Source organism: Zalophus californianus, chromosome 6, assembly GCF_009762305.2.
Source record: "Zalophus californianus isolate mZalCal1 chromosome 6, mZalCal1.pri.v2, whole genome shotgun sequence".
Classification (NCBI taxonomy): domain Eukaryota; kingdom Metazoa; phylum Chordata; class Mammalia; order Carnivora; family Otariidae; genus Zalophus; species Zalophus californianus.
In genome coordinates, this window is record NC_045600.1 from 115445732 (window position 1) to 115470976 (window position 25245).

Sequence of the window (25245 nt, forward strand, 5' to 3'; positions counted from 1 at the left end):
GCTCCCTTTTTAGGGCTGAGTAATATTCCATTATATGTATATATCCCATTTTGCTTATCCAGTCACTTGTTTATAGACATTTGGTTTGCTTCCACATTTTAGCTGTTTTGAATAATGCTGCTATGAACATGGTTGTACAAATATCTCTTCAAGACCCTTCTTTCAGTTCTTTTGGGTATATATCCAGAAGTGGAATTGCTGGATCATTTGTCACTATACTTCTAATTTTATGAGAAACCACCATGCTGTTTTCCACAGCGGCTGTACCATTTTACATTCCTTCCAGCAGTTCACAAGAGTTTCAGTTTCTTCACATCCTCGCCAATGCTTGTTGTTTTCTACGTTTTTGATAGTCATTGTCCTGATGGGTATAAGAGGGTATATCTCCCTATCTCCTTTGATTTTAATTTGCTTTTCCCTAAATATTAGTCATTTTGAACACCTTTTCACATGCATAGTGGCCATTCGTAAAACTTCGGCGATATGTCTATTTAAGTCCTTTATTCCCCCCTCCCTTTTTTTTTCTTTAACAAGAAAGGTTTTATTAACAGGATTTACAAAGAGGAGCATGTCTTGGGCAGCTGCAAGATTAGTAGGTCTCTAACTTCTAACCTCTAACCATACCTCCTATAAGACCTGCTTTTGTAGCTCTAGAAGCTTGGAGTAACAGTCATATCTCCAGAGCAGTGCATGGATGTTATGCCCCAAGGGTGTACTTGAGGGTGTGGTTAAGCAAAAAGAAAGTGGGGAGGGGCTTGCTTAAAAAGGCTTGAGGTCGGGGGGAAGAGCAAGATGGCGGAGGAGTACGAGACCTAAATTTCGTCTGGTCTTGGGAATTCAGCTAGATAGGGATCAAACCATTCTGAACACCTACGAACTCAACAGGAGATCGAAGAAAAGAACACAGCAACTCTCTGAACAGAAAAGGGACCACTTTCTGGAAGTTAGGACATGCATGTGGAGAAGTGAATCCAAGGCGATATTCAGGAAGACAGATGGCGAGGGAGGGGTCCTCCGTCAGCCGGCTACCGGCAAGTGATAGAGCAGCAGAGCACAAAATCAGAACTTTTAGAAGTCTGCTCCACAGAGGGACGTCGCTCCGGTGGCTAAGCAGGGGCAGAACCCTCGCTGGGACAGTGTGGTCTCAGGACCCTTGGGTCACACAAAGACTGGGGGTGCCTGAGTGCAGCAGAGCTCCCAGGTATCGGAGCAGGGAAGCTGGCTGCAGAGACGAGCCCAGGCACAGGCTCTCAGCTCGGGGTTGCCATAAACTGTGATCTGTGGCACAGTCGGGCCACTGCTCTTCCAGCAGGGACCCAACAAGGAGCAGATCCAGGAAGACTCCCCTTCCTCCCCCGGGAGGAGCAGCATGGGAGCGCACTGGAGGGATCTGCTGGATTTGGAGACACCACACGGGGTCGTGTGCCAGAGATAGAAACACTTGGTCACAGGCCTGGTGAGCACGGAGTGTGGCCAGAGACCAGGGAGATGGGAGCAATTTACTGCTTTTCTCTGGGGGCGCGCTGAGGAGTGGGGGCCCGAGTTCTCAGCTCCTCCGGGGCGGAGATTGGGAGACCGGCATTTTCATTCTCGTCCTCCGAAGCTGTACAGAAAACTTGCAGGGAACAAAAGCTTCCGAGAGAAATCCCGAGCAGATTACTTAGCCCAGACCCGGCCAGGGCGGGGCAATTCTGCCTCTGGCAAAGACATAGACCAGGAAGGAACACAGACAATATACAGTAATAGTCACCTTATAGGCAATACAATGGCACTAAAGTCATATCTTTCAATAGTTATCCTAAGTGTAAATGGGCGAAATGCCCCAATCAAAAGACACAGGCTATCAGATTGGATAAAAAAACAAGACCTTCGATATGCTGTCTGCAAGAGGCTCATTTTAGACCCAAAGACACCCCCAGATTGAAAGTGAAGGGGTGGAAAAGCATTTACCATGCTAATGGACACCAAAAGAAAGCTGGGGTGGCAATCCTTATATCAGACAAATTAGATTTTATTTATTTATTTATTTTAAAAGATTTTATTTGTTTATTTGAGACAGAAAGAGAGAGAGAGAGAGAGAGAGCGCGCACATGAGAGGGGGGAGGGTCAGAGGGAGAAGCAGACTCTCTGTCGAGCAGGGAGGCCGATGCGGGACTCGATCCAGGGACTCCAGGATCATGACCTGAGCCGAAGGCAGTCGCTTAACCAACTGAGCCACCCAGGCGCCCAGGCAAATTAGATTTTAAACCAAAGACTATAATAAGAGATGAAGAAGGACACTATATCCTACTTAAAGGGTCTATCGAACAAGAAGATCTAACAATTGTAAATATCTATGCCCCTAACATGGGAGCAGCCACTTATATAAGCCAGTTAATAACAAAAACAAAGAAACACATCAACAACAATACAATAATAGTGGGGGACTTTAACACTCCCCTGATTGAAATGGACAGATCATCTAAGCAAAAGATCAACAAGGAAATAAAGACTTTAAATGATACCCTGGACCAAATGGACTTCACAGATATATTCAGAACATTCCATCCCAAAGCAAGAGAATACTCATGCTTCTCTAGTGCCCATGAAGCATTCTCCAGAATAGAACACATCCTAGGTCGCAAACCAGAACCAAAAGATTGGGATCATTCCCTCCATGTTTTCAGACCACAATGCTTTGAAACTAGAATGCAGTCACAAGAGGAAAGTCAGAAAAAACTCAAATACATGGGGCTAAAGAGCATACTACTAAAAAATGAATGGGTCAACCAGAAAATTAAGGAAGAATTAAAAATATTCATGGAAAACCAATGAAAATGAAAACACAACTGTTCAAAATCCTTGGGATGGGGCAAAGGCAGTCCTAAGAGGAAAGTATATAGCAATATAAGCCTTTCTCAAAAACAAGAAAGGTCTCAAATACACAACCTAACCCTACACCTAAAGGAGCTGGAGAAAGAACAGCAAATAAAGCTAAAACCCAGCAGGAGAAGAGAAATAATAAAGCTCAGAGCAGAAATCAATGAAAGAGAAACCAAAAGAACAGTAGAACAGATCAACGAAACTAGGAGCTAATTCTTTGAAAGAATTAACAAGATTGATAAAACCCTGGCCAGACTTATCAACAAGAAAAGAGAAATGACCCAAATCAACAAAATCATGAATGAAAGAGGAGAGATCAAAACCAACACCAAAGAAATACAAACAATTCTAAGAACATATTACGAACAACTATATGCCAGCAAATTAGATAATCTGGAAGAAATGGATGCATTCCTAGAGATGTACAAACTACCAAGACTGAACCAGAAAGAACCAGGAAGAAATAGAAAACCTGAACAGACTTATAACCACTATGGAAATTGAAACTGTCATCAAAAATCTCCGAACAAACAAAAGCCCAGGGCCAGATGGCTTCCCAGGGGAATTCTACCAAACATTTCAAGAAGAATTAATACCTATTCTTCTGAAACTGTTCCAAAAAATAGAAGTGGAATGAAAACTTCCAAACTCATTTTATGAGGCCCCCATTACCTTGATCCCAAAGACCGCATCAGAAAGGAGAATTACAGACCAATATCCTTGATGAACATGGATGTAAAAATTCTCACCAAAATACTAGCCAATAGGATCCAACAGTACATTAAAAGGATTCTTCACCACGAACAAGTGGGATTTATCCCTGGGCTGCAAGGTTGGTTCAACCTCTGCAAATCAATCAACGTGATACAATACATTAATAAAAGAACGAAGAAGAACCATAGGATCCTCTCAATAGATGCAGAAAAAGCATTTGACAAAGTACAGCATCCTTTCTTGATCAGAACTCTTCAGAGTATAGGGATAGACGGTACATATCTCAATATCATAAAAGCCATCTATGAAAGCCCCACGGCGAATATCATTCTCAATGGGGAAAAACTGAGAGCTTTCCCCCTAAGGTCAGGAACACGGCAGGGATGTCCACTATCACTACTGCTATTAAACATAGTATTAGAAGTCCTAGCCACAGCAATCAGACAACAAAAAGAAATAAAAGGCATCCAAATTGGCAAAGAAGTCAAGCTCTCACTCTTTGCACATGATATGATTCTTTATGTGGAAAACCCAAAAGACTCCACCCCAAAACTGCTAGAACTCATACAGGAATTCAGTCGAGTGGCAGGATGTAAAATCAATGCACAGAAATCAGTGGCATTCCTATACACCAACAACAAGACAGAAGAAAGAGAAATTAAGGAGTTGATCCCATTTACAATTGCATCCAAAACCATAAGATACCTAGGAATAAATCTAACCAAAGAGGCAAAAAATTTGTACTCAGAAAACCATAAAATACTTATGAAAAAAATTGAGGAAGACGTAAAGTAATGGAAAAACGTTCCATGCCCATAGATTAGAAGTACAGATATTGTGAAGATGTCAGTGCTACCTAGAGCAATCTACACATTCAATGTAATCCCTATCAATAATCCTAAAATTTGTATGGAACCATAAAAATCCCCGAATAGCCAGAGGAATGTTGAAAAAGATAAGCAAAGCTGGTGGCATCAGAGCTCCGGACTCCAAGATCTAGTACAAAGCTGTCATCATCAAGATACTATGGTACTGGCATAAAAACAGACCCATAGATCAATGGAAGAGAATTGAGAGCCCAGAAATGTACCCTCACCTCTCTGGTCAACTAATCTTCAACAAAGCAGGAAAGAATGTCCAATGGAAAAAAGACAGTCTCTTCAACAAATGGTGTTGGGAAAATTGGACAGCCACATGCAGAAGAATGAAACTGGACCATTTCCTTACACCACACACAAAAATAAACTCAAAATGGTTGAAAGACCTAAATGTGAGAGAGGAGTCCATCAAAATCCTAAAGGAGAACACAGGCAGCAATCTCTTTGACCTCAGCCGCAGCAACTTCTTCCTAGAAACATCACCAAAGGTAAGGGAAGCAAGGGCAAAAATGAACTACTGGGATTTCATCAAGATAAAAAGCTTTTGCACAGCAAAGGAAACAGTCAACAGAACCAAAAGACAACTGACAGAATGGGAGAAGATATTTGCAAATGATGTATCAGTTAAAGGGCTAGTATCCAAAACCTATAAAGAACTTCGTAACACCCAAAGAACGAGTCCAATCAAGAAATGGGCAGAAGACATGAAGAGACATTTCTGCAAAGAAGACATCCAAATGGCCAATAGACAAATTAAAAAGTGCTCAACATCACTCGGCATCAGGGAAATCCAAATTAAAACCTCAATGAGATACCACCTCACACCAGTCAGAAAGGGTACAATTAAGAAGTCAGGAAACAACAGATTGGTGGGGATGCAGAGAAAGGGGAACTCTCCTATACTGTTGGTGGGAATGCAAGCTGGTGCAGCCACTCCGGAAAACAGTATGGAGGTTCCTCAAAAAGTTGAAAATAGAGCTACCATACGACCCAGCATTTGCACTACTGGGTATTTACCCCAAAGATACAAATGTAGGGATCCGAAGGGGTACGTGCACCGCGATGTTTATAACAGCAATGTCCACAATAGCCAAACTGTGGAAAGAGCCAAGATGTCCATTGACAGATGAATGGATAAAGAACAAGTGGTATATATATATGCAATGGAATATTATGCAATCATCAAAAGGAATGAAATCTTGCCATTTTTAGTGACATGCATGGAACTGGAGTGTATTATGCTGAGCGAAATAAGTCAATCAGAGAAAGACATGAATCATGTGACCTCATTGATATGAGGAATTCTTAATCTCAGGAAACAAACTGAGGGTTGCTGGAGTGGTGGGGGTTGGGAGGGATGGGGTGGCTGGGTGATAGACATTGGGTAGGGTATGTGCTATGGTGAGCGCTGTGAATTGTGTAAGACTGTTGAATACAGACCTGTACCTCTGAAACAAATAATACATTGTTAAAAATTAAAGAAGAAGAAGATAGCAGGAAGGGAAAAATGAAGGGGTGAAATCGAAGTGGGAGACGAATCATGAGAGACTATGGACTCTTAGAAACAAACTGAGGGTTCTAGAGGGGAAGGGGGTGGGGGGATAGGTTAGCCTGGTGAATGGTATTAAAGTGGGCGCATACTGCATGGAGCCCTGGGTGTTATATGGAAACAATGAATCATGGAACACTACATCAAAAAGCAATGATGTAATGTATGGTGATTAAGATAACATAAGAAAAATAAATTAAAAAACAAAAAAGAAGGCTTCAGGTCACAGAGTGGTCATCATGGCAGATTAGTTCAAGATCACATTAGTCTGGTTTGTATACTCCATCCCTCAAATTCGACTCTTAAAATCTTAGGAGCCCACCTCTTCTGCAGTATTCCCTGAGCTATCAGAGAGGGGCTCTTTGCAGTATTTTTTTTTTGCCGAGTAATGTTCAAGTTGAAATCATAAACCACAGCAGCAGTGTAGACAGCAGCAGGAAAAGAAACATGGAAAAGGGAGTAAACTACATATTTAGCATGAATCTCATGTAAACCATGTATGTAAATCCGTGTCCATCGCAGAAAAAAGTTTTTTCCCTCAGACCAAGAGAGGGGCAGTAGGAGACAGAAGCGTTTCTTGGATGGCTTTAGAAGAAGTAGATTTCCACCCCAGTGCCCATTTTTTTAATCAAGTTTTCTCTTTTTGAGTTTTAGGAGTTCTCTATATATTCTGGATGTTAATCCCTCATTAGATACTTGATTTATAAATATATTCTCTCATTCTTTGGGTTGCCTTTTTACCCTGAATTAATGTCTTTCAATGCCCAAAAGTTTAAACATTTCATGATGTCCAATTTGTATATTTTTTATTTTGTTGTCTGTGGCTTTAGTATCATATCCAAGAAATCATTGCTAAATTCACTGTCATGAAGCTTTTGCTCTGTGTTTTCTTCTAAGATCTTTATAGTTTTATGTGTTACCTTTTGGTCTTTGATCCATTTAGAGTTAATTTTAGTGTATGGTGTTAGGTAAGGGTCCAACTTCATTCTTTTGTAAATAATGCTGTCTAATTTTCCCAGCATTATTTATTGAAAATAGTGTCCTTTCGCCACTGAATGATCTTGGAACCCTTGTCAAAAATCATTTGACCACCCTATTCCCGGTTCCTCGGTTCCTGGACTGGCTATCTGGCGACCGCAAGCGTCTCTCCCCACAGGGGCCAGGAACTGGGCAGTCATGGTTGAGGTGAAAGTGAAGGTGCAGCCGCCCGACGCGGATCCAGTCGAAATAGAAAACAGGATTATAGAATTATGTCACCAGTTCCCTCATGGAATCACAGACCAAGTAATTCAGAATGAAATGCCTCATATAGAAGCCCAGCAGCGGGCAGTGGCCATCAATAGATTGCTGTGCATGGGTCAGTTGGATCTCTTAAGGAGCAATACAGGACTTCTGTATAGAATAAAGGATTCTCAGAATGCTGGTAAAATGAAAGGATCAGATAACCAAGACAAACTGGTATATCAAATCATGGAGGATGTAGGAAATAAAGGAATATGGAGCAGAGATACCCGATACAAAAGCAATTTGCCATTAACAGAAATTAACAAAATTGTAAAGAATTTGGAAAGTAAAAAGCTTATCAAAGCTGTTAAGTCTGTGGCAGCCTCAAGAAAGAAAGTATATATGCTCTATAACCTGCAACCAGACCAGTCTGTGACTGGTGGAGCCTGGTACAGTGACCAGGATTTTGAGTCAGAATTTGTAGAGGTGCCTAACCAACAGTGCTTTAAATTCCTACAAACCAAGGCAGAAACAGCACGAGAAAGCAAACAGAATCCAATGATACAAAGAAATAGTTCATTTGTCTCATCACATGAAGTGTGGAAGTATATCTGTGAACTGGGGATCAGTAAGGTAGAGTTGTCCATGGAGGACATTGAAACGATCTTAAATACACTCATTTATGATGGGAAAGTGGAGATGACTATCATTGCTGCAAAAGAAGGCACGGTTGGCAGTGTAGACGGACACATGAAACTGTATAGAGCAGTCAATCCAATCATCCCACCCACGGGTTTGGTCCGCGCCCCGTGTGGACTCTGCCCGGTTTTTGATGACTGCCATGAAGGTGGTTAGATTTCACCATCTAACTGTATTTATATGACAGAGTGGTTCGAATTTTAATAGAGAACTAGGAACTTTACTGACATTTTGCAAATGAAGTTACTTTGGGAGCAGATAATTTAACTCATGATGGAACATCAAATTCCCTTGAAAGCAAACTTCACAATAATGGATAGACCTGCTGCTATGAAAAAGTATTTTTTTATCTATGAAGACTAAATTTATATTGGTAGAGTAGCCAACAGAATATGAAGCAGGTAAGGTTAATAGTGAAATCCATTCTTCAATAAATAAAATACTTTGAACTTCAGGAAGACCACCTTCTGAAGCTTTCAAGACTTTTGATGGTTCATGGAAAAAGAAGCCAACAAATCCATATTTGCCATATACTACAATAATGACTAAAGTTTAAAAATGCCCATTTTAAAGTTATTATGGTCTTCATTGGAAAATTTTGTATCTGGTTCATTATTGCCATTTCTGTTTTCTCTTTTCTCAGTGGTTTCATTGAGAAGGAATCAAAAGCGGTGAGGCAGGAATAGCACTTGGAGGCATGAGTGGGGGAGAGAATGGAACATTCCTTTCCACACACTATTCATTCCTTTTTACATCAGAAATATTCTTTCAGAGTATTATGCCTTTGTACTTACCTCAAATGCAAATGATGACTATTGTCAAGGATGTTTTCAGTGCATAAATATGATTCTCATCCTAAAAAAAAAAAAAAAAAAATTTGACCAGATATGTGAGGATTTATTTTTGGGTTTTCTATTCCTTTGGTCTGTATGTTTATGTCAGTACCATACTGTTTTGATTACTGTAGTTTTGCAGTAAGTTTTGAGATCAGGATGTGTGAGTCCTCCAGCTTTGTTTTCTTTTTCAAGATTGTTTTAGGCATTTGGGTTCCTTTGAGATTTCATATGAATTTTTGGATGGGTTTTTCTATTTATGTAAAACACATCATTAGGATTTTGATAGGGATTGCATTGGATCTGTACATTGCTTTGGGTAGTATTGACATTTTAATTAAGTCTTCACTGAACATGGGATGTATTTTAATTTCTTTATGTCTTCTTTAATTTCTTTCAGCAATGTTTTTGTAGTTATTGTACAAGACTTTCACCCCCTTGGTTAGCTTAACTCTTAAGTACTATATTCTTTTTGATGCTATTGTAAATGGAATTGTTTTTATAATTTCTTTTCATACTGTTCATTGTCAGTATATAAAAATGTAGCTGATTTTTGTTTTGGACTTTGTATCCTGCTACTTTGCTGAGTTTATTTATTAGATCTAACAGGTTTTGTTTATGTGGTATTTTTGTGGAGTCTAGACTTTATATAAGATCATATCATTTTCAAACAATTTTACTTCTTCCCTCCAATTTGCATGCCTTTTCTTTCTTTCGTTCTTTCGTTCTTCCGTTCTTCCTTTCTTCCGTTCTTCCGTTCTTCCTTTTCTTTCCTTTCCTTTTCTTTTCTTTCCTTTCCTTTTCTTCTTTTCTTTCTTTCTTCTTTTGACTGATTCCTCTGGCTAAGAACCTCCTGTTCTATAGTGAACGGAAGTGGTGAAAGCAGACCTCCTTGCCTTGTTCTTGCTCTTAGAGGAAAAGCTTTCGCTCTTTCACCATGGAGTACAATGTTTGCTGTGGATTTTTCATATATAACTTTTATTGTGTTGAGGTAGTTTGCTTCCATTCCTAATCTGCTGAGTGTTTTTAAAAATCTTATTATTTATTTATGTTATTCTTAATTTTTTTATTAACCTAATGTATTATTTGTTTCAGGGGTACAGGTCTGTGATTCATTAGTCTTACACAATTTACGGATCTCTTGAATGTTTTTATCATGAAAAGGTGTTGATTTTTGCCAAATGCTTTTTCTGCTTGAATTGAGATGATTCTGTGTTCTTTTCCCTTTATTTTGTTGATATGGTAGGTTACATTGATCTGTTTTTTGCATTTTGAACCTTCTTTGCAGTCCGGGAATAAATCCCATTTGGTCATGGGGTATAATCTTTTTAATATGCTGCTGAATTCTGTGTGCTAGTATTTTGTTGAGAATTTTGCATCAATGTTCACAGGTGTTACTGATCTGTAGTTTTATTTTCTTGTGTCTTTGTCTGGCTTTGGTATCAGGGTAATGTTGGCCTCATAGAATAAGTTACAAAGGATTACTTTCTCTTTCATTTTTTGGAAAACTTTGAGAAGGATTGGTATTAGTTCTTTAAATTTTTGGTAGAATTCACCAGTGAGGCCATCAGCTTCAGGGCTTTTCCTTTTTGGGAGATTTTTTGATTACTGATTCAGTCTCTTTACTTGTTACCAGTTTATTCAGATATTTTCTTTCTTCATGATTTAGTTTTGGGGGAGGGGCGCCTGGGTTGCCCAGTCCTTAAGTGTCTGCCTTCAGCTCAGGTCATGGTCCCAGGGTCCTGGGATTGAGCCCCACATCGGGCTCCCTGCTCTGCAGGAAACCTGCTTCTCCCTCACCCACTCCCCCTGCTTGTGTTCCCTCTCTTGCTGTGTCTCTCTCTGTCAAATAAATAAAATCTTAAAAAAAAAAGATTTAGTTTTGGTAGGTTTTGTGTTTCTAGGAAGTTGTCCATTTCATCTGAGTTATCCAGCTGTTGGCAAACAGTTATTCGTACTACTCTCTTATGATCCTTTTTATTGCTGTAGAATTGGTGGTAATATCCTCAGTTTCATTTCTGATTTTAGTAGTTTGAATCTTCTCTCTTTTTTAGTTCATCTTGCAAACGGTTTATCAGTTTTGTTGATCATTTCAAAGAACTGACTTTAGTTTCATTTATTATTTTTTGTTAGTTGTATTCTCTGATTTCTTTATTATTGTTATAATTTTCATTATTTCTGCTAACTTTGGATTTAGTTTGTTCTTTTTTAGCTTCTTAAGCTATAAAGTTAAGTTTTTGATTTGAGATCTTTTTTTTTATGTAAGCATTTATAGCTATAAATTTCCTTCAGAGTCCTGCTTTAGCTATGTCCTCTAAATTTTAGTATATTGTGTTATTTTCATTTGTCTCTATTTTCTAATATCCCTTGTGACTTTTTTCCTTGATCCATTTGTTGTTTAAATGTGTATTGTTTAATTCCCACAAATTTGTAAATTTTTCACTTTTAGTTTAATTACTGATTAATGTTATCCTGTTTTGACTGGAGAAGATACTTCGTGTGATGTCCATCTTTTTAAACCTATTGAGATTTCATTTGTGTGGCCTGATGTGTGGTCTGTCTTGGAAAATGTCTAGAGTAGGGATTCTAAACCTAGGGTTCCTAGACCTATGTTTGTGGATCACCTGAAGATATTGAAATTATTTTATTCATGTATATTTTGAGTAGAGAGTCCATAACTTTCATCAAATTCCTTTTTTAATTTAATTTTAATATGTTATGTTAGTCACCATACAATACATCATTAGTTTTTGATATAGTGATCCACGATTCCTTGTTTTCGTATAACACCCAGTGCTCCATGAACTTTCATCAAATTCTTAAAGATGATTATGACCTAGAAATGATGTGTCACAGATTCTTGATTAACCTCTATGCCACTTATACCCTGGATAAGAAACATGGCTGAGAAAGGATCATAGAGGGATGATGATACAGACTTGGAAATTTAACTTTCTCTCTGAAAAGGTAGAAAGGGCTAGCCTAGACAACCATCTCAGGAAAGGCTTAGTCAACTAGTCTCCTATTAAGATGATGAGGCCCATTATAAATGCCTCTGGTTTTTGGGCTTCCTGGGTGGCACAGTCAGTTAAGCGTCCAACTCTTGGTTTTAGCTCAGGTCATAATCTCAGGGTTGTGGGATTGAGCCTCATATCGGGCTCTGCACTTAGTGTGGAGTCTGCTTAAGACTCTCTCTCCCTCTCCCTCTGCCCCCCACACCAAGCTCTCTCTCTCAAATAAATAAATAAATCTTAGAAAAAAATGCTTCTGGTTTTGTCTTCTCTGTTGTTTTGACCAGGCCTCATTCCATGGTGCCAGTAATTTGGTTACAATTCTTGATTGTGGCAACATGTTAGACCTCCAGATCCTCTGTCTCTTTCTAACCATGCTTATGGCTTCAGCCTGTGTATAGATTGCCTCATCTTGAATCCTATTCACTTGCTATAATCCCGTCCATGAATCCTGTCAAGGTTTTGCTCAATCCCTATTTCCTAGTATTCCGACCATGTCTTCCAATAGCAGGCTTCAGCTCTTCTATCAATTTGCTCTGCTGCATATCAGACTCAGGATTCTTGTTGGAATGACTCCTTCCACAATTACGTTAGGCAGATACCTCCTTGTCTTTTCATGATTCCCATAAAAAATTAAATATATTGCAGTTATAAAGTAGGATAATGGAATAAAACAAGGCAAGAACACTAAAAAGGTAAACATCGAATTCGTAATGTTTACTGAATAACAATCAAGTTTTGTTTCTTTGGTGAAAACTAATAGGAATTTACTGGTGCCCTTTGGACAAATCAAAGAGTTTGAGCTGATATTCTTGGGAAACAGAGAAATCTTTAGGAAATGGATTTTCTGAAAGGGTTGTATCCCAGGAAAATCCTGTCCAGTGTTCTTAGGCAGGAAGCTTCTTATTTCCTGTTCAGGAGAGGATGAGACAATCATTTGAGTGGGATCTAGCTACACTTGCACTATACCATACCTCTTTTCCTCACTGTTTTTAAATATTTAATAGAGGCACAGTCATGTAAATGATGCTTTGCAAAGGTAATCCATGAAGATGTACTGCCACCGAGCTCAAATTACAACATGCATTGGTAATGATAATATTAGAACTAACAATAATTAGCTCTCATGGCTTATCTCTGCAGTCCTCTTAGTTTTTTTTTTTTTTTTTAAGATTTTATTTGAGAAAGCAAGAGAGAGTGCAAGACCACGCATGCATGCTTGAGTGCGAGTGAGGGGAGAGGCAAAAGGGGAGGGAGAGAGAATTTCAAGCAGACTCCCTGCTGAGTCAGGAGCCCAACATGGGGCTCAGTCTCACGACCCTGAGATCATGACCTGAGCCAAAACCAAGAGTCAGACACTCAAACTGACTGAGCCACCCAGGCGCCCCTCTCTTAGTTTTTATATGCACTAATATCTCAGATGAACATTTCTTACACTATTTCAGATTAGTTGGAATGCTATACTTATTGATTATGGGATTGAAGTCTTTATGCCTGTTTGCTATTCATTTCATTAGGTGCTAGTGAAAATATGAACTAAGCATAATTTCTTTATACCAGTTATCCTCCAATAAAGTAATGAATAAATGAAATTGAACAATTTGGGGAGTTTACAGATGTAATTGTTCCTAGTGATGGACAAGTAAGGCAGATTTCCTAGTGATGTATTTGCTTAAAGATTCAGGTATCTTCTGTGGTTTTCTTTGTTAATGAGTGTTTACATTGAAATTTGGTCATGATCTGTTTCTTATGTAGAAGTGTTTGGTGGTTTGTGTTTTTAATCAAATTGGAAACATCTTTAATGAAGACCATGTCATATGCTTTTTTGTTTCCACCACACTTCTGGGTATTCTGGGTATATACAATAAAAATGTAATAAATGGGTCTTAAGTCTAGTTTGTGATACTCTAGTAAAAATTCACAGTGCCTCCAAAATATAGTATTTCTTTTTTTTTAATTTTTTTTATTGTTCTGTTAATCACCGTGTATTACATCATTAGTTTTTGATGTAGTGTTCCATGATTCCTTGTTTGCGCATAACACCCAGTGCTCCACGCAGAATGTGCCCTCTCTAATACCCATCACCAGGTTAACCCATCCCCCTACCCTCCTCCCCTCTAGAACCCTCAGTTTGTTTTTCAGAGCCCATCGTCTCTCATGGTTCGTCTCCCCCTCTGACTTACTCCCCTTCATTCTTCCCCTCCTGCTATCTTCTTCTTTTTTTTTTCTTAACATATGTTGCATTATTTGTTTCAGAAGTACAGATCTGTGATTCAACAGTCTTGCACAATTCACAGTGCTCACCATAGCACATACCCTACCCAATGTCTATCACCCAGCCACCCCATCCCTCCCACCCCCGACCACTCCAGCAACACTCAGTTTGTTTTCTGAGATTAAGAATTCCTCATATCAGTGAGGTCATATGATACATGTCTTTCTCTGATTGACTTATTTCAGTCAGCATAACACCCTCCAGTTCCATCCACGTCATTGCAAATGGCAAGATCTCATTCCTTTTGATGGCTGCATAATATTCCATTGTGTATATATACCACATCTTCTTTATCCATTCATCTGTCGATGTACATCTTGGCTCTTTCCACAGTTTGGCTATTGTGGACATTGCTGCTATAAACGTTCGGGTACACGTACCCCTTCAGATCCCTACATTTGTATCTTTGTGGTAAATACCCAGTAGTGCAATTGCTGGATCGTATGGTAGCTCTATTTTCAACTGTTTGAGGAACCTCCATACTGTTTTCCAGAGTAGTGGCACCAGCTTGCATTCCCACAAACAGTGTAGGAGGGTTCCCCTTTCTCCACATCCCCACCAACATCTGTCGTTTCCTGACTTGTTAATTTTAGCCATTATGACTGGTGTGAGGTGGTATCTCATTGAGGTTTTAATTTGGATTTCCCTGATGCTGAGCGATGTTGAGCACTTTTTCATGTGTCTGTTGGCCATTTGGATGTGTTCTTTGGAAAAATGTCTGTTCATGTCTTGTGCCCATTTCTTGATTGGATTATTTGTTCTTTGGGTGTTGAGTTTGATAAGTTCTTTATAGATTTTGGATACTAGCCCTTTATCTGATATGTCATTTGCAAATATTTTCTCCCATTCTGTCGGTTGTCTTTTGGTTTTGTGGACTGTTTCTTTTGCTGTGCAAAAGCTTTTTATCTTGATGAAATCCCAATAGTTCATTTTTGCCCTGGCTTCCCTTGCCTTTGGCGATGTTTCTAGGAAGAAGTTGCTGCGGCTGAGGTCGAAGAGGTTGCTGCCTGTGTTCTCCTTTAGGATTTGGATGGACTCCTGTCTCACGTTTAGGTCTTTCAACCATTTGGAGTCTATTTTTGTGTGTGGTGTAAGGAAATGGTCCAGTTTCATTCTTCTGCATGTGGCTGTCCAATTTTCCCAACACCATTTGTTGAAGAGACTGTCTTTTTTCCATTGGACATTCTTTCCTGCTTTGTCAAAGGTAAGTTGACCATAGAGTTGAGGGTCCATTTCCAGGCTCTCGATTCTGTTCCATTGGTCTATGTGTCTGTTTTTGTGCCAGTACCATACTGTCTTGATGATGACAGCTTTGTACTAGATCTTGGAGTCCGGAACTCTGACGCCACCAGCTTTGCTTATCTTTTTCAACATTCCTCTGGCTATTCGGGGTCTCTTCTGGTTCCATACAAATTTCGGGATTATTGGTTCCATTTCTTTGAAAAAAGTGGATGGTACTTTGATGGGGATTGCACTGAATGTGTAGATTGCTCTAGGTAGCATTGACATCTTCACAATGTTGGTTCTCCCAATCCATGAGCATGGAACATTTTTCCATTTCTTTGTGTCTTCTTCAATTTCTTTCATGAGTATTTTATAGTTTTCTGAGTACAGATCCTTTGCCTCTTTGGTTAAATTTATTCCTAGGTATCTTATGGTTTTGGGTGCAATTGTAAATGGCATCAACTCCTTGATTTGTCTCTCTTCTGTCTTATTGTTGGTGTATAGGAATGGCACTGATTTCTGTGTGTTGATTTTATATCCTGCTACTTTACTAAATTCCTGTATGAGTTCTAGCAGTTTTGGGGTGGAGTCTTTTGGGTTTTCCACATACAGTATCATATCATCTGCAAAGAGTGAGAGTTTGACTTCCTCTTTGCCGATTTGGGTGCCTTTGATTTCTTTTTGTTGTCTGATTGCCGTGGCTAGGACTTCTAATACTATGTTGAATAGCAGTGGTGAGAGTGGACATCCCTGCCGCGTTCCTGACCTTAGGGGAAAAGCTCTCAGCTTTTCTCCATTGAGAATGATATTCACTGTAGGTTTTTCATAGATGGCTTTTATGATATTGAGGTATGTACCCTCTATCCCTATACTCTGAAGAGTTTTGATCAAGAAAGGATGCTGTACTTTGTCAAATGCTTTTTCTGCATCTATTGAGAGGATCATATGATTCTTGTTCTTTCTTTTGTTAATGTATTGTATCACGTTGATTGATTTGCAGATGTTAAACCATCATTGCAGCCCAGAGATAAATCCCACCTGGTCGTGGTGAATAATCCTTTTAATGTACTGTTGGATCCTGTTGGCTAGTATTTCAGTGAGAATTTTTGCATCCATGTTCATCAAGGATATTGGTCTGTAATTCTCCTTTTTGATGGGGTCTTTGTCTGGTTTTGGGATCAAGGTAATGGTGGCCTCATAAAATGAGTTTGGAAGTTTTGCTTCCATTTCTATTTTCTGGAACAGTTTCAGGAGAATAGGTATCAATTCTTCTTTAAATGTCTGATAGAATTCCCCTGGGAAGCCATCTGGCCCCGGGCTTTTGTTTCTTGGGAAATTTTTGATGACTGCTTCAATTTCCTTAGTGGCTATAGGTCTGTTCAGGTTTTCTATTTCTTCCTGGTTCAATTTTGGTAGTTGATACATCTTTAGGAATGCATCCATTTCTTCCAGGTTATCTAATTTGCTGGCATAGAGTTGCTCATAATATGTTCTTATAATTGTTTGTATTTCTTTGGTGTTGGTTGTGATCTCTCCTCTTTCATTCATGATTTTGTTGATTTGGGTCATTTCTCTTTTCTTGTTGATAAGTCTGGCCAGGGTTTTATCAATCTTGTTAATTCTTTCAAAGAACCAGCTCCTAGTTTCGTTGATCTGTTCTACTGTTCTTTTGGTTTCTCTTTCATTGATTTCTGCTCTGATCTTTATTATTTCTCTTCTCCTGCTGGGTTTAAGCTTTATTTGCTGTTCTTTCTCCAGCTCCTTTAGGTGTAGGTTTAGGTTGTGTATTTGAGTATTTGAGACCTTTCTTGTTTCTTGAGAAAGGCTTGTATTGCTATATACTTTCCTCTCAGGACTGCCTTTGCTGTATCCCAAAGATTTTGAACAGTTGTGTTTTCATTTTCATGGGTTTCCATGAATTTTTTTAATTCTTTAATTTCCTGGTTGACCCATTCATTCTTTAGTAGGATGCTCTTTAGCCTCTATGTATTTGGGTTCTTTCCAATTTTCCTCTTGTGATAGAGTGCTAGTTTCAAAGCACTGTGGTCTGAAAATATACAGAGAATCATCCCAGTCTTTTGGTACCGGTTGAGACCTGATTTTTGACCTAGGATGTGATCAATTCTGGAGAACGTTCCATGGACACTAGAGAAGAATGTGTATTCCGTTGCTTTGGGATGGAATGTTCTGAATATGTCTGTGAAGTCCATTTGGTCCAGTGTGTCATTTAAAGTCTTTATTTCCTTGTTGATATTTTGCTTAGAAGATCTGTCCATTTCAGTCAGGGGGTGTTAAAGTCCCCCATTATTATTGTATTGTTGTCAATGTGTTTCTTCACTTTTGTTATTAATTGCCTTATATAATTGGCTGCTCCCGTGTTAGGGGCATAGATATTTACAATTGTTAGATCTTCTTGTTGGATAGACCCTTGAAGTAGGATAGAGTGTCTTTCCTCATCTTTTATTACAGTCTTTGTTTTAAAATCTAATTTGTCTGATATAAGGGTTGCCACCCTAGCTTTCTTTTGGTGTCCATTAGCATGGTAAATGGTTTTCCTCCCCCTCACTTTCAATCTGGGGGTGGCTTTGGGTCTAAAATGAGTCTCTTGCAGACAGCATATCGATGGGTCTTGTTTTTTAATCCAATCTCATAGCCTATGTCTTTTGACTGAGGCATTTAGCCCATTTACATTCAGGGTACCTATTGAAAGGTACGAATTTAGTGCCATTGTATTGCCTGTAAGGTGACTGTGTCTGTATATTGTCTATGTTCCTTTCTGATCTATGCTGATTTTAGGCTCTCTCTTTGCTTAGAGGACCCCTTTCAATATTTCTTGGAGGGCTGGTTTCGTGTTTGCAAATTCCTTTAGTTTTTGTTTGTCTTGGAAGCTTTTTATCTTTCCTTCTATTTTCAGTGACAGCCTTGCTGGATATAGTATTCTTGGCTGCATATTTTTCTCGTTTAGTGCTCTGGTGATATCTTACCAGTCCTTTCCGGCCTGCAAGGTCTCTGTGGATAGGTCTGTTGCCAATCTAATATTTCTACCATTGTAGGTTACGTATCTCTTCTCCCGAGCTGCTTTCAGGATTTTCTCTTTGTCTCTGAGACTCGTAAGTTTTACTATTAGATGTCGGGCTGTTGACCTGTTATTATTGATTTTGAGAAGGATTCTCTGTGCCTCCTGGGTTTTGATGCCTGTTTCCTTCCTCACATTAGGGAAGTTCTCTGCTGTAATTTGCTCCAGTATACCTTCTGCCCCTCTCTCTCTTTCTTCTTCTTCTGGGATCCCAATTATTCTAATGTTGTTTCGTCTTATCGTATCACTTATCTCTCGAATTCTGCCCTCGTGATCCAGTAGTTGTTTATCTCTCTTTTTCTCAGCCTCTTTATTTTCCATCATTTGGTCTTTTATATTGCTGATTCTCTCTTCTGCCTCATTTATCCTAGTAGTTAGTTCCCCCATTTTTGATTGCACCTCATCAATAGCCTTTTTGATTTTGACTTGGTTAGATTTTAGTTCTTTTACTTCTCCAGAAAGGGTTTCTCTAATAACTTCCACGCTTTTTTCAAGCCCAGCTTTTTTCAAGCCCAGCTAGTATCTTTAATCATGACTTTAAAGTCATGATTCTGAACTCTAGGTCCGACATCGTAGTAATGTCCGTATTGAGTAGGTCCCTGGCTGACGATACTATCTCTTGTTTTTTTTGCTGAGGTGATTTTTTTTCGTCTTGTCATTTTGTCCAGAGGAGAATAGATGAATGAGAGAACAAAATGCTAACAGGTTAACAACGTCCCCAGCAAATATACTGTATAGAAATCAGAAAAGACCTGAAACCAGTGGAAAAGAAAGGGACAGAAAGAAAAAGAAAAAAAAAAGAAAAAAAAGATAAAAACAAAAGCAGAACAATACAAAAAAAGGAGAAAATGATCAAATATGATCAGGCTAGTACATAGATCAGTGCCACACACTAGATTTTGGGCGTATTTTGGTCTGTTAGAAAAAAGTGCCTCCTAAAATTTTAAAGGAAGAAAGACATATATGTACAAAATAAGGGTTGATACAATGAAGGGATGGAAGATGACTGTAAAGATGAAAAGTATAAAAGATTTTATAAAAGGAATTGATAATTTGTTTGAAAAAAGAAAGAAGATTTAAAAAAAAAAATGTGATCAGGCAGGAGAGTAGAACAAAGCCATACACTAGTGATTTAGGGTATATTTTGATCTGTTAGAAGAATCTGTATCTCTAAATTTTAAAGAAAGAACAACTTATATATATATGCCAAAAATAAGGGTAACTACTATGAAGGGATGAAATATGACTCTAAAAATGAAAAATAAAAAATGTTTTTTTTTAAAAAAGGGATTGATAAGATGTTGGTTGAAAAAGGGAAAATGAAAAATAAAAATAAGTTAAAAAAATTAACTTTGATGAACTAATAAATCATGGTAAAAAAAAGCCATGAGTTCTATGTGCAGTAATCCCCTAGCGCTGGAGTTCTCCCATTCTCCTTGATCGGTAAACTTGGTCTTGGCTTGCTGGCTGTTTGTGCTGATATTCTGGGGGAGGGGCCTGTTGCCATGGTTTCCAGATGTCTTTGCCAGAGGCTGAATTGCCCCGCCCTTGTCAGTCTGGGCTAAGCAAACTGCTCGGGTTTGCTCTCAGGAGCTTTTGTTCCCTGCAAGCTCTCGGTACAGCTTTGGAGGACCAGGGCGAAAATGGTGGCCTCCCAATCTCTACCCGGAGGAGCTGAGAACTCGGGGCCCCGCTCCTCAGTGCGCCCCTAGAGAAAAGCAGTCACTCCCGTCTCCCTGGTCACCGGCCGCACTCCATGCTCACCGGGCCTGTTACCAAACGTTTGTATCTCTGGCACCTGACCCCGTGTGGAGTCTCCAAACCCAGCAGATCCCTGCGGCGCCACTCCTCCTGGGTGAGAAAGGGGAGTCTCCCCGGCTCTGCCGCTTGTTGGGTCCCTGCTGGAGGAGCAGTGGCCCGACTGGGCCGCGGATCACAGTTTATGGCAACCCCGAGCTGAGAGCCCTGCCTCGGCTGTCTCTGCAGCCGGCTTCCCCACTTCGAAACCTGGGAGCTCTGCCGCACTCAGGCACCCCCGGTCTTTCTGTGACCCCAAGGGTCCTGAGACCACACTGTCCCGGTAGGGTTCCACCCCCCTGCTTAGCCACTGCAGCGACGTCCCTCAGCGGAGCCAACTTCTAAAAGGTCCGATTTTGTGCTCCGCGGCTTTATCACTTGCCAGAAGCGGCCGACGGAGGCCCCCTCCCCCACCGTCTATCCTCCCGAATATCACCTCGGATTCACTTCTCTGCACGTCCTACCTTCCAGGAAGTGGTCGCTTCTCTGTTCAGAGAGTTGTTGCTACTCTCCTCTTCGATCTCCTGTTGAGTTCGTAGGTGTTCACAATGGTTTGATCCGTATTCAGCTGAATTCCTGAGACCCCACGAAATCTAGGTCTCCTACTCCTCCGCCATCTTGCTCTGCCCACAATATGATAGTATTTCTAGAATCTTTCCTTGGCAATTAGTTTAATTTTAAGGTGTCATCTTTATCATTAAACTTAAACTGCAGTGATCTTTCTCAAAGTATTTTTGTTTTAAAATTAAGTTAGTTGCCTCAGAAATAATTTTTTGATAAAGGATAAAAAATTTTTAAAAATGTATACTTAACAGCTACACTAATACTGACGTAATTCAACTGTATTCACAATAGAGTATGAAATTTCTTAAGAGAGTTGAGTTTTAGAAGTATTAAAGGGTGAATTTTTCAGGATTCTGGGAGATAGAGCAGTTTCCATGAAAGGTATAGTTCTTGTTTCCTATTTATAATTAGAGAATTTTTTTTCCTATAAAACTTAACATTTAAAAAATCAAGACATATAAGCAGACATAAATTTTAATTTTGGTTTGTCAGAAAAATATTAAAAATATGCATATGATTTGTATTAGAAACAAAAATAGCAGAATGTTAAATAGTATCAGAAATCATGATATCTGAATATGATTTTAGAAATTATATAACCCAGCCTTCTATTTTACCAATAGAAATGTGTAAAACTAAGTGACATGTCTGACGTTATGTAATGAATTAACAGCAGAGCTAAAGGCTAGAACTTAAATGGACTTATCTTTCATGCAACAACTGTTCACTGATTATATATTATAGCATGCACTGTTTTGTGTGCAATTCATGAGCCTGAAAAAGTTATAAGTATAACAAAACTGTTTTAGGTCAAACATATCAGATTGATTTAAAAATCAAAGTTGTAAAAAAATTTAGGGACTTTCTTTTAGAAAGGAATATCTGGGGCGTCTGGGTGGCTCAGTCGGTTAAGCATCTGCCTTTGGCTCAGGTCATGATCCCAGGGTCCTGGGGTCGAGTCCCACATCAGGCTCCCTGCTCACGGGGGAGCCTGCTTCTCCCTCTTCCTTTGCCCCCCCCCACTCTTGCTTGTTCTTGCTCTCTAGTGTGCTGTCTCTCAGATAAATAAATAAAATCTTAAAGAAAATAAGAATATCTGTGCTACTGCTGCTGTGGATATTATATTGGGTTATTTATATTTTTCATTGAGGGATTCTGTTTTTTTAATTTTTTTCAATTATTTTCTGTTATTTTGAAATGATAGAAATTTACCAGATGAGTGCAGTACATAGATCTTCTTGGTTTCCAGATCACAAGATGAACAGTAAAGGTTATAATTCTGTTATATTATTCCTCTCGATTATGAAAAGAATTTGAGATCTTTTTTGCTGAGGAGAAAGAATCTGTCTTTTTTTTTATGGGGGAGGGCATTTTTTAAATTAAATTAAATTAATTTATTTGACAGAGAGTGAGAAAGAGCGAGCTTAGCAGGGGAAGTGGCAGGCGGAGGAAGAAGCAGGCTCCCCACTGAGCAGGGAGCCAGATGCTGATGTGGGGCTCAACCCCAAGACCCCAGGATTACGACCTGAGCCGAAGGCAGACACTCAACTGTTAGAGCCACCCAAGCACCCCCTGTTTATGTCTTTGAAGTAAATTTTGCTCTTCCATGCATGGTGACTCAATAGAGGTTAAAATTGTAGAAAAACATCATGGTATTTTTCTCTTAGGATGTGAAATGCATTATTACAAATAAATGGCATGAGGGAGAAAAGTGTTTTCTCCCTTTCAGGTTCAGGAATAGCAGTTAGGAGTTTTGCCCATTAGTTATTTTTAGTTGGTAATATTTATAGCAGGAGAGGTGACTTTCGGTTGTAGGATTGTGGAAGAGTTTTTGCACGTGGTATTTGTACTGTCCTTTGCAGGGAAAGTAGTAGATCTCATCAGATAGTAGTTATTTCTGTGTTTCTGCTAAGCTGGTTGTATGACTTTGGAAGAAGTCACTAAACCGTATTCTACCTTTGTGTTTATAAATGATGATTTTGGTCTAGATGAGGGCTGAGAACCTTCAGCCTGAAAATAAGCTTTTAGCTTGGTATTGGGAAAATATTCTGGCAGAAGAAATGCCTGAAGCAGATGTTTAGATAACCATGCAGGCATCAGTGGCAGATTTGATTGAATAAGCTATTTTGAGCTTTGTAACAAAATATTTTTTGGCATCTTTGTTTGTTTATTCTTAGCTGCAGTAGGTCTCTGAGTTTTCTGTGGGAAATACCATAAAAGTGTGTAGTCAAGCCAATTTGCAAATGAGTTGAAATAAAAATTAGCTACTGTAGTAAGATATTTGTATCATTACCCAGGGAACTGCAAATTTTATTTATCTACAAAGATCATGGTAAAGATTGAATTATAGGAGAATGGTTTCCATTAGCAGATTTTCATTTATAGGTTTTCATTCATTGAATATGTTTTGTATTTTTTTTTTAAGCAAGCTGCTTATACTGAAAATTAAGGAGAGGTGTTTGAAAGAGATGAATGATTGAAGGTTGAAGATGACTGTGAATGATACTATTAGTTTTGAAAGTGGTTTACTTGCCATTTTCCTTTCAGATGATTTCCCTTTTGAACTATTTATTCCATTAGTAGCTTTTAAAAAACTAAGTTCTTAAAAATTAATGCTTTTTAAAACTTGTTTCACTTTTGGTAAAGCTCTTTCTTAGAAGGTTCCTTTTATCACTGACTTCTCACGTGATGCATGTTTCCATCCCTTCATCACTACAGGGGTAACCACGGTGCTCATTCCTGTAGCTGAATTGGAGGGCTGTGTTGATGTTCTGGGCTTAAGGGCCTGTGCACTAGTATTATGTGTCAGGAGGACAAAGGGATGGCGCCAACCATCCTGCTTTGTGCGCCAGTAACTAGAATTAATTACAAACCAATCAAATTCGTTGCAGCCAATTGGTAAACTAATTGGTAATTTTAGCTGTATATCTATATGTAGTTATCTGAATGCCTATAACATTACTTTCAGAGCCACTTTTGTTCTTTTTCATCCTGCTTGACAAAATGGCCTTCATAGCTGTAGGGAGAAAGATGTGCATCAGTGACTAAGAGGCTGCTCCCGCTGCTTGTCTTGTTTGTATTCCCTTGTTCATAAAACATGACTCGGATTACAGTTGCATGGTGCCACTCTGATCATTTCTGATAACATTGTGCTCAACATTCCTTAAAATAGGTTGTTTAAGCCACCAAATATACTTTCTCTGTGCCAACTAGTATCAGAAGTATAGCTGCTTATATTCCTGAGTGTTAGAGAGTTTTTCTTCCTTCTCTTTTTCGTCTTTTTTTTTTTAGCTAAAAGGGAAAGCAAAAAAATTCTGAAATAAATTATTCTGAATTATATCTTTCTGAGTCTAATGTAGGTGATTTAAGTTGAATTTAATTGAATTTGAATTATATTTGTAGAATCAAGAAAAGGAAGCCAAGTAAATTTTTTAATTTTTCTTTTTCCTGATTGTAGAAGACTTTTATTACCAGTGTTTTGGCATGAAGGATTACCTTTGAAAGGAAATAACCAATACTTTTTTGTTCAGAAGAGTATTTTAAGTTAGAATGTAACTTTAATGACTAAAGTGAAGTTGGTACTGTATTTCATTTGTGACTAATTTGGCATACATTTATTAGTTTTGGGTCTGATTTCCAAAGTATATCTATATTTTAGGAAACATTTATCAGTGAAAGTGTTTTTTAGATTTTGAGTTCCACTGAAACTAGAAGGTCAGTAAGACTTAGTTATGGAAAAGTGATGTATTTATAAACCAAATGATCATTTTTATAGTTGGTATTTTTTGATAATCATCTTGGGAGTATGGAAAGTTGTCTTTTATAGTAAAATGAGACACTTTTGTCTCTATAGTAAGGTGAGAATGTTATGAAACTAATAGTGAAGTTCTTTAAAGTTCTTTGTCTTGTACATTTAAATGGCAACGTTAGCCAATTAACCACTATCTACACACATACTTACATTGGAGATATGTTCTTTCTGAGCAATGGAGTGGATCTCCATGGTCTGTGCTTTTACAGTCTTATATAGATTTTTGTTGCCATTAATATGCAAGACTAATTAGTGCTGAGAAAAAAAAAATCTTTGCCATATGTGTAGAATGTAGTGTCACAGTAATGTAACTTGGATTATCCAAAGAAGAAAATTAGATTTCCCTGTTAAGATCAGAAACAAAACATTGATGTCTGCTCTTGCTGCTTATGTTCAGTATTGTACTTGAGGTTCTGGCCAGGGCAATTAGACAAGATAAAGAAATAGAAAGCATCCTGATGGAAAGGAAGAAGTAAAACTATATTTGCAGATGACATGGGTCTATATATAGAAAACTCTAAAGAATCTATGAACACATATAAACTATTAGAACTAATAAACAAACTCAGCAAGGTTGCAAAACACAAGATCAATACACAAAAATCAGTTGCATTTCTGTATTTCTGTCAGTAATGCACAATAAAAAATGAAATTAAGAAAGCAGTCCAATTATAGTTGCATCAAAAAGAAAAAAAAACATTTAGGAATAAATTTAACCAAAGACATTT

At 38.6% G+C, this 25245-nt stretch overlaps 2 protein-coding genes across 5 annotated transcripts in view; both read left to right on the forward strand.

Moving 5' to 3' along the window:
• SCAPER (S-phase cyclin A associated protein in the ER) overlaps nt 1-25245 on the forward strand; it is a 537265-nt gene that overhangs the window by 53290 nt on the left and 458730 nt on the right. The gene's annotated exons all lie outside the window — the stretch shown is intronic.
• LOC113909583 (DNA-directed RNA polymerase III subunit RPC6-like) lies at nt 7180-8082 on the forward strand. Its single transcript, XM_035728126.1, has one exon. It carries the CDS (start codon nt 7180-7182, stop codon nt 8080-8082), a length of 903 nt encoding a protein of 300 aa, XP_035584019.1.

Coding starts and splice junctions, on each gene's coding strand:
- LOC113909583 (XM_035728126.1), top strand. CDS start 7,180: ATGGTTGAGGTGAAAGTGAAGGTGCAGCCGCCCGACGCGGATCCAGTC.